The sequence below is a fragment of the Phalacrocorax aristotelis genome, chromosome 1 (genome assembly GCF_949628215.1).
Source record: "Phalacrocorax aristotelis chromosome 1, bGulAri2.1, whole genome shotgun sequence".
Lineage (NCBI taxonomy): Eukaryota > Metazoa > Chordata > Aves > Suliformes > Phalacrocoracidae > Phalacrocorax > Phalacrocorax aristotelis.
This window is the reverse complement of record NC_134276.1, coordinates 121,924,404-121,939,018: the sequence shown is the minus strand read 5'-3', so window position 1 is coordinate 121,939,018 and position 14,615 is coordinate 121,924,404. Positions and strand designations below refer to the sequence as shown.

At 37.5% G+C, this 14,615-nt stretch overlaps 1 protein-coding gene across 1 annotated transcript; it reads left to right on the top strand.

Moving 5' to 3' along the window:
* Nucleotides 1-1,604: 1,604 nt before the first annotated feature.
* On the top strand, nucleotides 1,605-13,714 carry TRAT1 (T cell receptor associated transmembrane adaptor 1). Its single transcript, XM_075081960.1, has 6 exons — nucleotides 1,605-1,774; nucleotides 7,016-7,126; nucleotides 8,734-8,770; nucleotides 10,131-10,192; nucleotides 11,462-11,520; nucleotides 12,716-13,714. Exons 2-6 carry the CDS (start codon nucleotides 7,024-7,026, stop codon nucleotides 12,980-12,982), a joined length of 528 nt encoding a protein of 175 aa, XP_074938061.1. The 5' UTR covers nucleotides 1,605-1,774; nucleotides 7,016-7,023; the 3' UTR covers nucleotides 12,983-13,714.
* The last annotated feature ends 901 nt before the right edge of the window (nucleotides 13,715-14,615 follow it).

Here is a 14,615-nt window from a genome sequence, read left to right as displayed (position 1 = left end):
GCATACTCTCCTCAGATGGCCCCAGGACTCTTCTGTTCACTTGAGCCTACGACTTGGAACTGCTAAATCCAGTTGTTATAACTGGTCAAGACCTTCTCCTTCCCTAAGCTCATGACAAACCCTTTACTTTCAAACATATGAATTACAGTCTCCACAAAACTAGATCTCTTCCCTGCTTAAAGCCACAGTTTAGACTACAGATCATAGAATGTATCACTTGCTGAAAGGAGCTCTAGTTCTATATCCTGGTTTTCAGTGAAATCTGATGGGCCTATGCTTTTTGGTTTAACAATGAGAAATTTTGACTCTACCCATATTTATGAGGGGGGTGTCTAAATTCAGTTTCTGGCAAATGCCAAAGCTGTGTCCACTTTAAAATAGTGTTGGTTTTAATGCAATTATTCATCATAATAATTACAACCTCAAAGCCAGTATAAAGTGTAGGAATTCCCACCATTTTCGGTATTTTTATATTAATTTCTTCGCATCGACTCACCTCATTATGATAAAGCTCTGAGTAGTTAAGAGTCCAATTCACCTTTGAACTCAAATGGAAGGGTATATTGTATTAATCAAGACTAACCTGCTCCTTCATGTTCAAATAAAATGCTAATCCAGTAAATTATTTCTGAAGCGTAGATCTAAGGTAGTTAATAGAAAAATAATATTCCAAAGTAATAACATCCCAAATAAACCTGTACTGCAAAGGACATTTTCTCACGTAAGAGCCTTTCTCAAAGAACAATGTTTTACGTTGCTCCTTAGACTACACTGAGGGCTATTTCAATGTAGATATTCCAAAAAAAGACAGACGTAGTCATGTGATTCACTTTTTCTCTTAAGCAACCCTTCCCTCTTCAGCATTTTGCATAATTGGAAATAAAACTGTTTGCTCTGCAAAAAACCCCTCCCAACCCCTCAGAAGTTATCAGAAAGCTTCTTTGACAGTGCTCAGAGTGCAGGCTTCCTCTGGAAGAAGCTGCTCCGATTCTGAGAATAAAATGGCTTCTTTATAGAAACACAGGCATGTTTCATTAAATTTTAAAGAAAAAACCACACAGTAAGCCACAGGCTGTTTTACCCCCTCTTTCCACAGCTGTTCTGGATCGTGGGCCCAGATTCATAGACTTTAAAAGAACGGAGGAAGCAGATTCTGATATCCTAACCTGACCTTCTAGAGCTGCAAATGGTATAATTTCTGCATTGTGCCTCTGAATCCTGTTCTAGCTAAACTGTAGGCTCTCTCAGCGATGGACTTTCAGACTGGGTTTAGAAAGCTCAATAGATAAAGAGTGAAATAGCACTCCTAGGTAAAATAATTCTGTAATTTAGTTTAAGAGGTATCTAAATACTTTTGTTGAATTCAACATAACATCACAGACAGGAAGACTTAGAATATGGGTCTCATATGAATATTACAAAAGTAGGTTTGTATCACATAAAATGGAACTAATAGTCCTGTACGTGCTCTTCTGTGGCAAGACAGGTGGATAATAAATGCAAGGGCACACATAAACATTTTATTCCTCTCTTGGAGGCAAACACTGAAGGAGACCGTCAGTTTGCTAGTGAGATTGTAAAAGCCTGAACCACATTTCCTGTTTGTAAGAAAGCAGGTGAAAAAAAGACTGGAGACTTTTAAGACTGACGGCAACTCTAGCGATAGATTCATGCTGTCAGGTCCAAAAGAAAAGAGCATCCAAGATCTGCCAACATAACCTGATTCCCTGTTGGACCAAAGGGCGGGGAGTATTCCTAGAAACAACAAAACCAGGTAAGCCTTATCTTTTCAGTGTTATAAACCTGTAAACAAAGAAGCAGTAAAAACCACACTATGGTAGATTACCAGTCTTCCAAGAAAGTGGCTCAGGGCTCTGAAGTCAAATTATTAATATTAATCATGATGATGATGAGTCATCATCAACAGCTTAAACCATCGTTAATTAAGGTTTGTTAATGAAGACTAAGCATTGGTGTTAGTTTTGTACTTAAAATATTTACTGTGCTGAGGGCTTCTTATTTTACAATATGCTGCTTCTCTTCTGAAGTATGAAGTTGATATCTCACAAAGCAATTAGTTGTGCAGTAATTAATTGCAGTTTAAGGAATCTTTTCTGGAGAATTAATCCTGTCTTAAAAACTCACACAGGTGGAAGCATCTTTAATGTTAGATTAACATTCGTCAGTCTCTTAATGGGTTTATTTTTCTAAAGGTCATTGTACAGAATATTATTTATCTCACCATTTAATTGGAGTGGGGCGGGGGAAGATAATTTTGTCTCATCTTTGACAAATTTGCAGAGAGACGCAACAGGAAACAAACTGTTTTGTGCTCCAGATCAGCATATTAAATCTGGTAGTGACCAAAGTAATTAATTTGCTCCTATGAATGATGAGTTGATACCATAGATGGCATGGCCAGTTCTTGCTAGATAGGTATCTATATTCCCCACATTGTGTTCCTTTTCAGTAGGAAAAGCCTGGTAGAAGTATGATATCTTCCGTGTTACCCTTTGCAATTAGAACAAGAAGGAATGAAACTTAGTACTGCTGCTACCTATTCTTATGCTGTTAGGAGGATAAACACCTATTTCTAGCCACGAACTGTTAAATCTGACCCCTTTCTCCAAAGGTAAGTGCATGATTAGGTCCACTCCTTTGAACTGCAATAACATCAAATTGCAGAAATTCACCCAGGAAAAGTTAGAATGTTTGGGGGGCTTTTGTTTGTTTGGTTATTCTTTTTGTTTGCTTCTTCTCCCCACCCCTCTCCAATTACAGTATAATGAACCCTGCAAAGAGAAAACCTAAGAACAAGTGACCAAAAATCTATTTATTCCCATGTCTTGACTCTGTTCGTGGAGATAGTTGTCAATAGATTTAAAAAGGAGAAAAAGCACAGTTAACTATGTATGTAGAAAGTCTTTTGTTTGCCTGTGTTTTGTGTGTGAATATAGTACCTTTAGTTTATAGCAGTGTAAAATGTAATAAAAGGAGGTGAGTAATCCGATCCCTAAAGTCACAAAAGTAAAAACTTCATCCAGATGGAGTAAATTACCCAAGGTAGGTGTTCTACTTGGATGCAACTCCAAGATTGACCCTGTTTCCAAATAGAAATGAAAGAACAGCAGAATAGGAATGTATCATTAATACTAGAGAGATTCTGGTATGAGGTATTGAAATACTCTCATCTTTATAATAATTAAATATAGTACTTTCCCCACTCACACTCCAACTTCTAAAAATAAAACGAGACTTGTCCTTCTCATGAAACCTTTGGCTATATGATGAACTCTTTCATAGAGGAGCATGTTACTTTAAGAACAGCTTCAATATGATTTCTTATGAACAAACTACTGTCACTCTTAGGTTTTTCTTATCACAAAAAGCCCTGATGGAATTTGAGCTTATTCTATTAGAATCATAGTGTCCTATTCCCAGGGGCCTCATTTTTCATAAGGACTTTTTTTTTTTTTTCAAAGATATAATGAAACTTTTAAAAAATTATTCAGTTTGAGAGCAACTGAGTGCGAATGCCCCTGAACACAGTGCTATGAGTTCTTTGGAATAAATATGTAATACATTAAAAAAAAAAATCTGGTTTTGCTACATTTGACAGTAGATGACTTGAATGAGAATTAAAATTAGAGCACAGAATAAAAGACAGTCTCTCAGAACAGACTATAATTAGTCTAATAGACTTTCTGCTTATGTCTCACTCTCCATCTGCAGTCACCTTATCTTCTTTTTGTCCTTAGCACAGCCAGTTAGCTGTCACAGGTTGCATCTGCTATTTTACATATAGGGACAGCAGTGTAGTTACCTGAGGAGACAAATTGTTCTTCACATAGGTATTCAGCTTTCCTTCTACTGCTACTGTTCTCAAAATGTACATATTTAAATAACGCGGTTATAAATGTAGGTAGTTGGCATATTGGCAACAAACGTAAGGGTAGTACAAGAACACCTGGGAAAAAGCTGGGAGTTGTGTATCTGTAAAGCTAAGATATAAACCAAAAATCTCTCATACTTGGGCAGTAAGATTTACTTGAAACTAACATTAGAAAAGCATAGAACACTCAGAGTGGCACTCGTAAGCCTCTGATCAAGGCCTTTACTATGGTTTTATGGGGTAAATGAAAGCTGCTGTTGTTTCTGAAATATAAGTAGTGTGGTCTGGCAAACAAATAGCTCGTATTGCAAAGACAAAAAAAATATACTGAAGTCACACATGCTTGTATACGTTCTCCTGAAATACAAGCAGGTGTTTAAGTCAGAATTGTGGCAAATAAATTTTTAAATAAACTAAGTAATGTTCAGCTAGGAATAAATTTAAATTCACACCCATGCAGTTTTCTAAACCATGTTCAAGACAGAGCTGTAGATTGTGACGTTTAAAACACTGGTACATTTTATTAGAAATCCAAGTTTCATGCCTTTTGTTTTGCTAGAATATTTTTAAAGTCCTAGCGAAGTGGGATTGCTCAAATACCGTAGAAGTTAAACTTGAAACTGAAAAGGGACACAACTTTTTCCCAACCTTTACTATTTGCCAGATAATTCCAATTTAAATCAGAAGCTGAAACATGAAAATATAATTGTCATCAAATATTTGGATACCTCCTCCACTTCACTTAAGGGCTGAAAATATTCAACCTGAAGCTGAGTTCACCTCCTACTCTGGAAACACCAGGGGAAAATAGGATTCCTGAATCAGAAAGATAAATGACAGCATTCAGTGTAAAGAAAAAGGTACAAACTTAGGTTCCAGATATACGTGAGGTATCTACTCACTCTTTTTATTCTAATGAATCACAGGGCTGTAGTTTCTATCACGGTTATGTGTGCTTCCCTTCCCTTAGGCAACAATACTGCTTTTGCTCCCTGGGGAAAAAACAGAATAATTTATAGGAAAAGAAATATGAAATGAACATAAGAAAAATGGAAAGGAATCACTTCAGAAAGGAGAAAAAGACAGGAGAAGAAGGAGGGATGACACTTATTATTCAGGCACTACTGTGAGACTTAAAAGTTCTTGACTTTGACATAGACTTCTTGTAGTTTTGGACAGGTTGCGTAGGAGGCAAATGTTGTTCAGTGACTAACTGTAGAGTAACCAGATTCCGAACACTGGTGGTTCTTGATGTAGCCTGATAACATCTCAAGGTGAGATCTCCCTTTCATTTAATTCCTATTCTGGAAAATTGGAATAATATATAGCTGCTTCATGGGGGTGTTGTCTGTCCTCATGAATGTCTGCATCTCATTGCAAAAAAGTGCCTCTCAACATGAAAATTATTATTCCAGTGATGAAAAGTAGTATTTCAGTGATGGAGAATCCTCAAAAACTTTTGGGAGAACACAGGTAGGAGAAAAGAAAGGAATGGAAACTGGATGTTTAGTTTACATGGAAGGATAAATGGCCACTGGAAGTACCATGTGCAAAAACCAGTTACAAGTCTGTCAGAAAGTTACAGCTTAGTTGCTTTGTTTTGTTCCTTTTACAAGAGTGTTCTTCTGATCAGATAGGAAACCTGCATCATCGAAGCCCGTCTGATTTGTGATTTTTTACTACCAAGGATTATCTTATCCTGTTTCATCATCATAAAAACGTCTGTGGCTTGGAGTAAAACAAAACTAAAAAAGCTTTTGCAACACCAGCATAATTAGGGAACAAAACCCATACGGGGCAGTTCCTAAGGTGAGCTGGAGCCAGTCAGCCAAGGAACAAAACTCTCTCAAATGCATTGCTCCCCACCACTCCTGGCCGGCAACATGGGAATGTGTATTCCTGTGCTCCTTTACCTCAGCTTTCCTTTAAGAAGCAAACAAAATGTCAGCCTCCTGAAGGAATCCAGCTCCATCAAAACCAAACAAAAGCATTACGGACCTGCTTGGATCTCCCTCTGACAGCATCACCCAATCTCTCCCCGTGACTGCTCTGCTCTGGCTAGATTTTTTCGTGCGGTATTAATGGAATTCATTTGTTTTTTGGATGAGGCTTTATTTAGACACTCCATATCCAAAAGGATATGAAGCATGCCTCTGGGGAGCGAAAAATCTAGATTCAATCTCCTTTCACTCATGTATTTGGCTTAGCATTTCCTCTGTCAAAGAAGGGTTTCCCAGGCCAATCGCAGCAGCGCCGATCATTTTGGCCATTACACCGTCACAATCAGGTTATTTTCTTCAGCATGGTTTGTGATGGAAAATTTGTATAAGCTAGGTTAATCGAAGAATTAATTAAAAGACAAAATAAATTTGGTGTGTGTGGGTTCCTTCCCATTATTCTAACGGGAGTCCAAGGAGAGGCAAGTTCAGTGCAAAGGCAGGCTTTGTTCAATTAAATTGACCCACCTTTCACCAAGTGATTCTTCAGGAGCTGTTTGGGTTTTTCTCTGCAGTAGTTCTGCGGGGTTCACCAGTTCCCAGCTGCTGCTCATCCTTTGCCTCTATATCCTCTGCTTTCTCAGGATATGAGTAAAGTAAGTCATTTTAATGGGACATGCAAGAAAACAGAGAACCAACCTTTGAAATTTGTTGAAGGGATTGTTATAACCTGATGGTCTTAGCTGTTATTCAGAGACATTTCCAGTGAAGTAAGCTGTTTTGACTGAATTCTTCTTCAGAACTACATTAATGAACTCTAGAATTTAGCCAAAAATTTACTGCAAATAATAAGTTAAAGACAATTACAAAAATAATTTCAAAGCTATTCACTAAAATGACTTTTTTCTTTAGCAATTTCTGATTTTTACTGCATTTTACAGGCAAACCAATAGCCCAACCTTTGGCTGAACTGTTATGAAACAGTAGCTGTGCTGAGAGTTTATTGATGTTGCTTTCTTATTATTTAGCATATAGTTTTGATATTAATTATTTAGCTGTATTACAATGGCTGTCACGAGTAAAGAACAAAATAGCAGTTTGAATTACAGAAAGCAAAAATAAACCGATCCCAAAAAATACAGCAAAACTGTTAGACAACACAAACAATAAAATTATTTTCTTTCAGTTACAGAAATGGACTGCCATTTTTCTGTCTGGGGAGTTTTGGCCTTTCTGAGTTTGGCTCTGGTTGTTTCGTTGATGCTGAATATTTCACACTATATGAAAATGAAGCAAGGTAAGTAATGTTGTCTTTCTGTAAGGAATGGCGTTTGAGCATTTAAAGTGTAGAGAAAACCATCACTGCTGGGAGATTTCAAAATGACAAACTGATTCTGCCGAATCTTAAAGTGATCTTTTGGCAAGAACAATTCTAGTTGAGAGGATGTAACTTCTAAAATTTTTTAGGAGAGTGAGGTATGATTACAGAATGATTGCTAGGTGCCCAATCCACCCAATCCAATTCTCTGAAGACAAACCAGCAGAACATGTACAAGGTGAAGAATTTAGTTCTGGCTAAATTTTTATTTTTAAAGTATATTTTTAACATCTGTAATTTCCTTTTTTAAAGTATACTTTTCACGTAACTGGGTGTCATTTGTACTTTCACTTAAAAATTATTTTAAGTAGATGTGCTAATACAAAATACTTTTGAGAAAATTTTCTCCCCCCCAAATTCCTGAATGCTTATTTGATTTTCGGTTTTCATACACATTTTATGCTTAATCAGTTTATTTTGAAAAAAAATTCTAATTGCTTTTCATCACGGGATCCTAATGTAGCTCTTAAACCAATGTGTCACTCACAATAAGGAACCGATTTGGTTAATTTATGCTAGAGGGTGACTACAGTCAGTTTTGGTTAAAATTAACTATGACTTTTTTTTAACAGAAGCCATTCTGTCAGTGCAACCTCTCTTATGCATACAATTCTGTAGTTATTAAGTTGTACAATCCTCACCGCTCCCATTCAGGGAAAAATGGCCTTTACACAGGGAAAACGGCACCTGTGCTATATATGTATGGGTGGGCAGGCAAACACTGGTGGCTTCAAGCATTTTACACATACATACATAATCTATGTAAACAGAAGGCCTATGCTGGTAAAGTGAACTCACCAAGTATAAGAGAATTAGATTATTACAGGATATTAAAAATGCTGCTGGAGTGTTTTGGGATGCGGGGGGTTTATTTTGTCTTTTAGTGCTAGTAGGCAGATATTTCTATGACGAAAACTCAGTCTCATTTACAAATTAACATTAAGCGAAGTTTCGGTCAGATTGGCTGATGCTGCATTGCTCATGGAATCGGAGCTTATCATGGTAAATTCTGGGGTCCTGGAGCAGAGGATAGAAAGTCAGGCATTCCTGAGTCATTAATCAGGCTCTAGCAATAAGTCTTTTTGTAGCTGTTGCCTCTCTGCTTCAGTTTCTTCATCTGTGTGGGTCACAGGATATCTCTCTTTCGGAGGTATAAGCAACAGAACTAGTAAACTAAATGAACCCTTTATCTTGTAATATAAACACATTGCACCTCCCTAGGCAGAGAAAAAGATGAGGTATAAGCAGCAAGAGGAGGAAACAAGGACTTAATTTCATGTGTTACAATACACTTTTGGAGTCTTGTAAACACATGGATTTTGAAGCCACAGCACAAGCATCTCTGGTAGTAGTCAAAAGTATTTGAGGAAAGCAGGGGGACAACTGAAGGTCCTGAGAACCAAGGGCTTTCAATTTTACTCTCTACAGTGAAATCAAAAGCATGTCAGTGAGGACAATTATCTGAAGTGTTCTAAAATAGAATGTTCCATTTTCTCTTCACTTTATTTTTTTAACAATTTTTCCAGCTAAAATGTATAAAGACTATGAAGACAACAGTCCAAGGTAAGTTGGATAGAAAAAGTTTCTTTCTGGCAAGGGTGAAATAAGCAATAAATAATAACAGATGGCTTTGGAGGGATGGCATAGAGGAAAATCCAGTATCTCATGTAGCCCGCCTGGAAATGTCGGAGAGCAGGTTGGTTTAGAAAAAAGGTTTTCCAAAGAAAACAGGAAAAAGTTCATGTGGGAGAGATGTACTCCAGACATTTTATCAACAATGAAATAACTGCATGTTAATGTGCTAACTTTATGTACTAAAGGAAGCGCAAGATATTGAGCTAAACCACTATTTAATATCACTCAAACTCAATACATCTATAACAAAGAACTCTCAGAAAACAATGATAAATTATGGTCTGATATTAATACTTGTGGAGCAATAATTTCTATGTATTTACATTTCACAGCCTTCTTTTACATATGAGGTTCAAAAGCAATAGACCAGAGCCTGTTTACAGCTGCTGGATAGGTCATGATCTGTTACAAGTCTGTTTCTCTTATTCCATATATAAAAAAACCAACACTTTAGAAAACAGAGATGGAGAGAGTCTCATCTCAACCTAAATATAAAAGGCCCTTGAAATAAAAATACAAAAGCCTTCACCTGTTCCCCCAAACCAATCCTCAATTACAAATTTACCTGAAGTTGGGAAGTCTCTATTACTGCCTGTTCAGTTGAAAAATACCACTGAGAAAGCGGTGTTAGATTGCATTACTTCATTCCTTCGACAAGGCACAGTATAAGGATGCAATAGGAACAAGGTTACACAGTACTTTCCACTAACAATTCCCATCTTTGCAAACAAAAATGTTTTAAAACATTTTCAAGCAACACCAGGTAATGAAACACAGAATACCATTAAATATCCAAAGCTGAACTTTGCTTTGGTCTTCTCTAGTTGTGTTGACCCAAGTATTTTAGTTGAATCAAGGGTGGACTTTTTAAGAACACCTCCCCAAAAGACTCCTTTAGTGCTTTAGTTTGTATTGCAAAGCGGTCTCAGAGGACACGAATGGGGTTCCTTTCAGTGATAATTAATATTTCTAGAACGATATCAAACAGTAGTTTAGGAGTCTTGAAATTAGCTTTATAATTAACTTAGTTACAGGAAAGAAGAGTTCAGTTCTTGGCTAGGTAACAAATCTCTCTTCAGAATACAGACATTGCCATTTCTTCCCCTTCTGCAAAAGTGGTGTTTCTGCCCTGCTGCCCAACTCTCCCCCTGGATATTTTTGGTCTTGTTTCTTAGATCACATACAATCTGCTATTACTATATGCGTGTAAAATGTTTAGAATAGAATACTGGTGTCCAAAATAAAGCATATTCTGTGAATTACAAGTGTTTTCCCATTCCCGTTCTAGCTATGATGGCTATTACACAGAAGATGACCCAGTTTATGGCAATCTCAATCAAGATATTTTAGGTAAGCTTCACTTTAAGAACATGTGTCTGTCCAGAGGCTGTACTAAATGTATGGTTAAAAGCTGACCGACCAACACTTTCTGTGTTTCTCAAACAGCAAACTTGAGAATCTACCCCTTTTCAATTGCTGTATTAATACCTACTTGAGATAGAACTGCAAACCGTCATTCTGCACTACTATTTGTAAGACCAGATCTCATACTGAATTTGATTTTTTACAGTCCGAATGGTCCCGTTCAGCTAAATATCTCAAAACCAAGCGCTTTTCTACACGTAAAGCTGCACAAATTGAAATAACAGTTTGATCGATGCATGTTAAAGCAATTTAAGACACACATCACCCACTGCCCAAAGTCAGTGCTCCCACAGAAGCTGGCAGAAACAAAGACATACCAGTTCTCGGCTGTGGCTATCCACAGGTCATCAGTGACGCTGACAAACATGCTGAAACCAGCCCAGTGGCTGCGTGGTGGGTAGACATAGCTTTTCTGTGCTTTACTAGGTTGAAGTTAATAATCCTTGGCAGAGAGATACCGCATTAAGGGCAGCAATATCATATAACTGCAGCTAGACCTAGGTGCGCTGAGGGTATGTCTCGCAAAGCCCTTAAAGCGGTATTTAAGCAACATGAGCACAACTCTCTTGCTGGCCTTATCTGGGGTTAACCAAAGCTGTATTAAAGTACTTGAACTGCTGGGGAAAAAACCAAAACTCAACTTTTTCGTATAGGGTTTGCATGAATTTAACTAACCAACACTCAAATGAATTGACACTAAAAAAGACTGAAAACTGTAAGGAAGTAATCTGCTTTACTGATGGCTAAAATAAGAGAATAACTTGCACCAAATTGACAGAAAACTGAAAGCAGAGTCAGGAATAGATTTTAATCACCAGCTGCTGCAACTCAGCCTCTTTCTCAGCCAAAGCAAAGATTGCCTATACTGAAAAATACATCAGTATGCGGTTACCCCCTAATTGCAAGGTGTCCTCCTGGCAGTCTAAAAGGATGAATAATGAGAAACTTCCCATCCATATGAACAGAAAATTATTTTCATTTTCACTGTGTGTGTCTGGATTTCTTAGCTATTTCTTAGCCCCTCTCTAAATAGAGGAAGAGATCTGTGTGTGATTTCAAAACAAAATAAACTTCTACCAAAGTAAACTGGGGGGGGGGGGAGTTAGTTCTGTAACAGGGAGAATCTGTTGATCTGCTTTGAAGACTCAGTCCTGTGTCTTAACTAAAGTGGTTTTCTACTTTGATAAATTATAGAGGAATGTTGTTACGAGCAGATGAAGTCCCAGACTCAGAGGCCAGTTAACCAACAACAGGTATCTTTAATTTTAATTCTGGATTTCTGGATTAGGGTAACGTGGCCTGTCTCAGAGTTCTTGCGCTTATCCCATGCCAATATGTAACAAAAATCTTCACACTGCTCATCACAAAAACTACCATGCGTTAGTGTCTCAGGTCATTAGGGAATTTAAGCTCGGACTTGAACCTTTGCTCAATCCGGGTCGTTAATAAGGGAGCAGGAGAATTCTAGACAGCTAATTTCCACCCATATGGCATGATAGAACTCAGTCACAGGCATGCAGATCAGGCTGAATTAAGCCTGTGTCTATTATGGCTTATGCAAACAATTCATTTTATTTATTTTGGACATCAACCAAGTGAAACACAAGCTGCATCACATTATAATCATGAGTTTGACTGGCCCTTTCCTGCCCAGCACAAAATCTATATGCCTTAACAAATGAAAGACGACTGTTTTTCTATTGATTAGTATTTTACTGAAATAATTTGATGCCTAAAAGCATGCAAGCTTCAACTGAAATTTGTCTGTAATTGAAGCATTCCTAACATCAATTTCCTGAGCTGATTTCCAGCCTCTCTCAGGATACTTCCATGGGGAAGAAAATACCCTTTTTTTTTTTTAAATTTATACATTTGTTTTCATTAACTTCATGGAAACAGATTAATCTATGAAAATTTAAATGTCAAAAGCACCTGACAATTTGGCTTGAAAACAGACAGGCAGGGGAAGGACACAGAAAACATACATTTTGCACTGGAAATAAGATTGTATGTACGGACAACAATCACCCATCTTTGCTCCTCTGCACAGACAAAGCCTGTGAAAAATATTGGTGCTAATAATGTTTCTAATAAAAAAAAAAAAGGGAAGAAAAACAGATCAAATAATGTCTGGCATCCCAAAGAACTTTGACTGATTATACAAGCTATCCTCATTCCCGCAGAGAATCTTTCCAATAACACCTTGATGAATTTTTCCTTACTGCCACTACCCTAAGAACAAGAGTCATATCCCATTAGGTTGTGTCAGTCTGTTTTCTCTGCTGCCACAGCTTAATCATTTGTACTTCTAATGAGTTCATTTACAGCTAGTTTGAGTAAACTTCAGCCACTGTTATGATTACAGTGTAGACATACGCCAAGTCTTAGACATAACTTTAAAGCAAGCATAACTACTAAACATTAAACATACAGTGAATTTCCTTCTAGGTGGAGCCTGCCAATCAGATGTGTTATGCCTCACTTGATCACAGCATCAAGGGAAAACGCAGAAAACCAAGGAGAAAGATAGACTCTTCATTAGAGGAGGATGGAGAGGAAAGATCGTCTAACCCCACCACGATGGCTTCCAAAGTTAGCATTTACCTCAATAGTGAGCAGCTGGCTGCTGAAAACACAGCAAACGCAGAAGCCATTCATGACGATCCCATCAGATTAATGAGTTTGATTCATACTACAAAAGGAGAGAACGTTTGAACATAATCATAGAGATCCACTTTTTCGTTCTAGAGGAACATTGAATGGTTAGGGATAATATCCTGGCAAACTGTCATACCAAACAATGGTATAAAGTGGGTAAGTTCCGTGTTCCAGAGTGTCTTCCAGGCACATTTACAGACTAAGCAAGAAATAAGAGCCAGACTGCCACTTTGAAGGACCTGCCCTTCTGAAGACACTTTTAAAGGGAGTTGTAGAAGCTGGTATGCCAGCATCCACATGGTACTGATGCCACTAAAAAGTAATCCTTTGTTTAAAGCAACCACCAACTTTCAAACAGACTCACTCTGTTGCCTGTAGAGCTCTAGCACAGTTATAACTATTCTCTATATAGGTTTTACCAGTACTTTTGGAAGGAAAATGTGTTTCATACTTGCACACTTAATGATTTAGTTGTTTTCCCAACTAAAAACTGATCTGCTGTTAAGCATCGTGTACTTTCCCCACAGTGACTGGTCTACGGTAATAACACAATATATCTAAAGCTAACTGGTGAATAATTTAACAGCTTGTGTAATACAGTAATTGTACATCTCACAAGATTTAACAATATCCTTATATATCTTTAGTTTCCTTCTGTGAGCAATACCGGAATACGTCTCAAATCTCAACTCCTCTACTAACATAATGCATCCAGTGTATTTAAAAGTCCACAAAGATATTGGCAGATGATCTGTAACAATAAATCTCCTAGGGAGGACTTTTCCTTCTAATGTTCTGTCTGATGTTTAAGTTCCTATTGGATTTTACATTGCCATTGCTACCAACTATTTTACAAATGTAGAAAGAACTTTTTATTTCCCCAAATAATTCAAGTACCACAAACACATTCATCTTAAGGCTTTAAACTCATTAGATAGTAAGCTTTTATAGAGTGGGGATTTATTTTTATATTCTGGGAGTTAGTAAGTAGTAACAGCAGAAAACCATAAGGCATGTTGATCTAATATGCCCACCTCTAGTTGCCAGAATGTTCTGCCTTCTCAAAAAAAGGATATTAGTGCCTTTAGTATCCATGCAGGACAGAGTGTTGAGGAGCTTGAAACTCTCAAGCACATACAGAGCCCTGCAAGTGTTTCAGGTCCTGAAGGAGATAGCCCTGGAAGCAGTTACAAAAACCAAAATAAGCAAAAAGCCCACAGTACAGAGACACAACACCTCTTCTAAAAGCAGAAGTGGATTGACATGTCCAAAGATGGGACAAATTTATGGAGAAAAAAAAAAAAAATCGATGTAAAAGAAACAGTTCTTTGACAGCCTGATTCATGCTCAGTCTTACTCATCGTTAATGAGCCTCTTTACCATGCCTTATTTTCTGTGCTAGACCAAAAGCAAGGGGCCAACTCCTACAGCCAAAGCTGCCCAGCGTCACTGCCTGTCTTGTGCTAGCACCCACCTTTAACTGCAGAAATGAAGTCAATGTATGTTTGGCTGTTACACCCCAAGAACGAGGCAGACTTGGAATTAAAGTGATTGTGCTATGGCGGTCTTAGACCAACTACCATTGGATAAGCAAAAATAAAATCTGTTGAAGAATTGATAAAAACCAGTTTAACAGAGAACCATATTAAATGACAATCCTGACTAAGGGGGGAAAAGGAGGAAAGCAAAT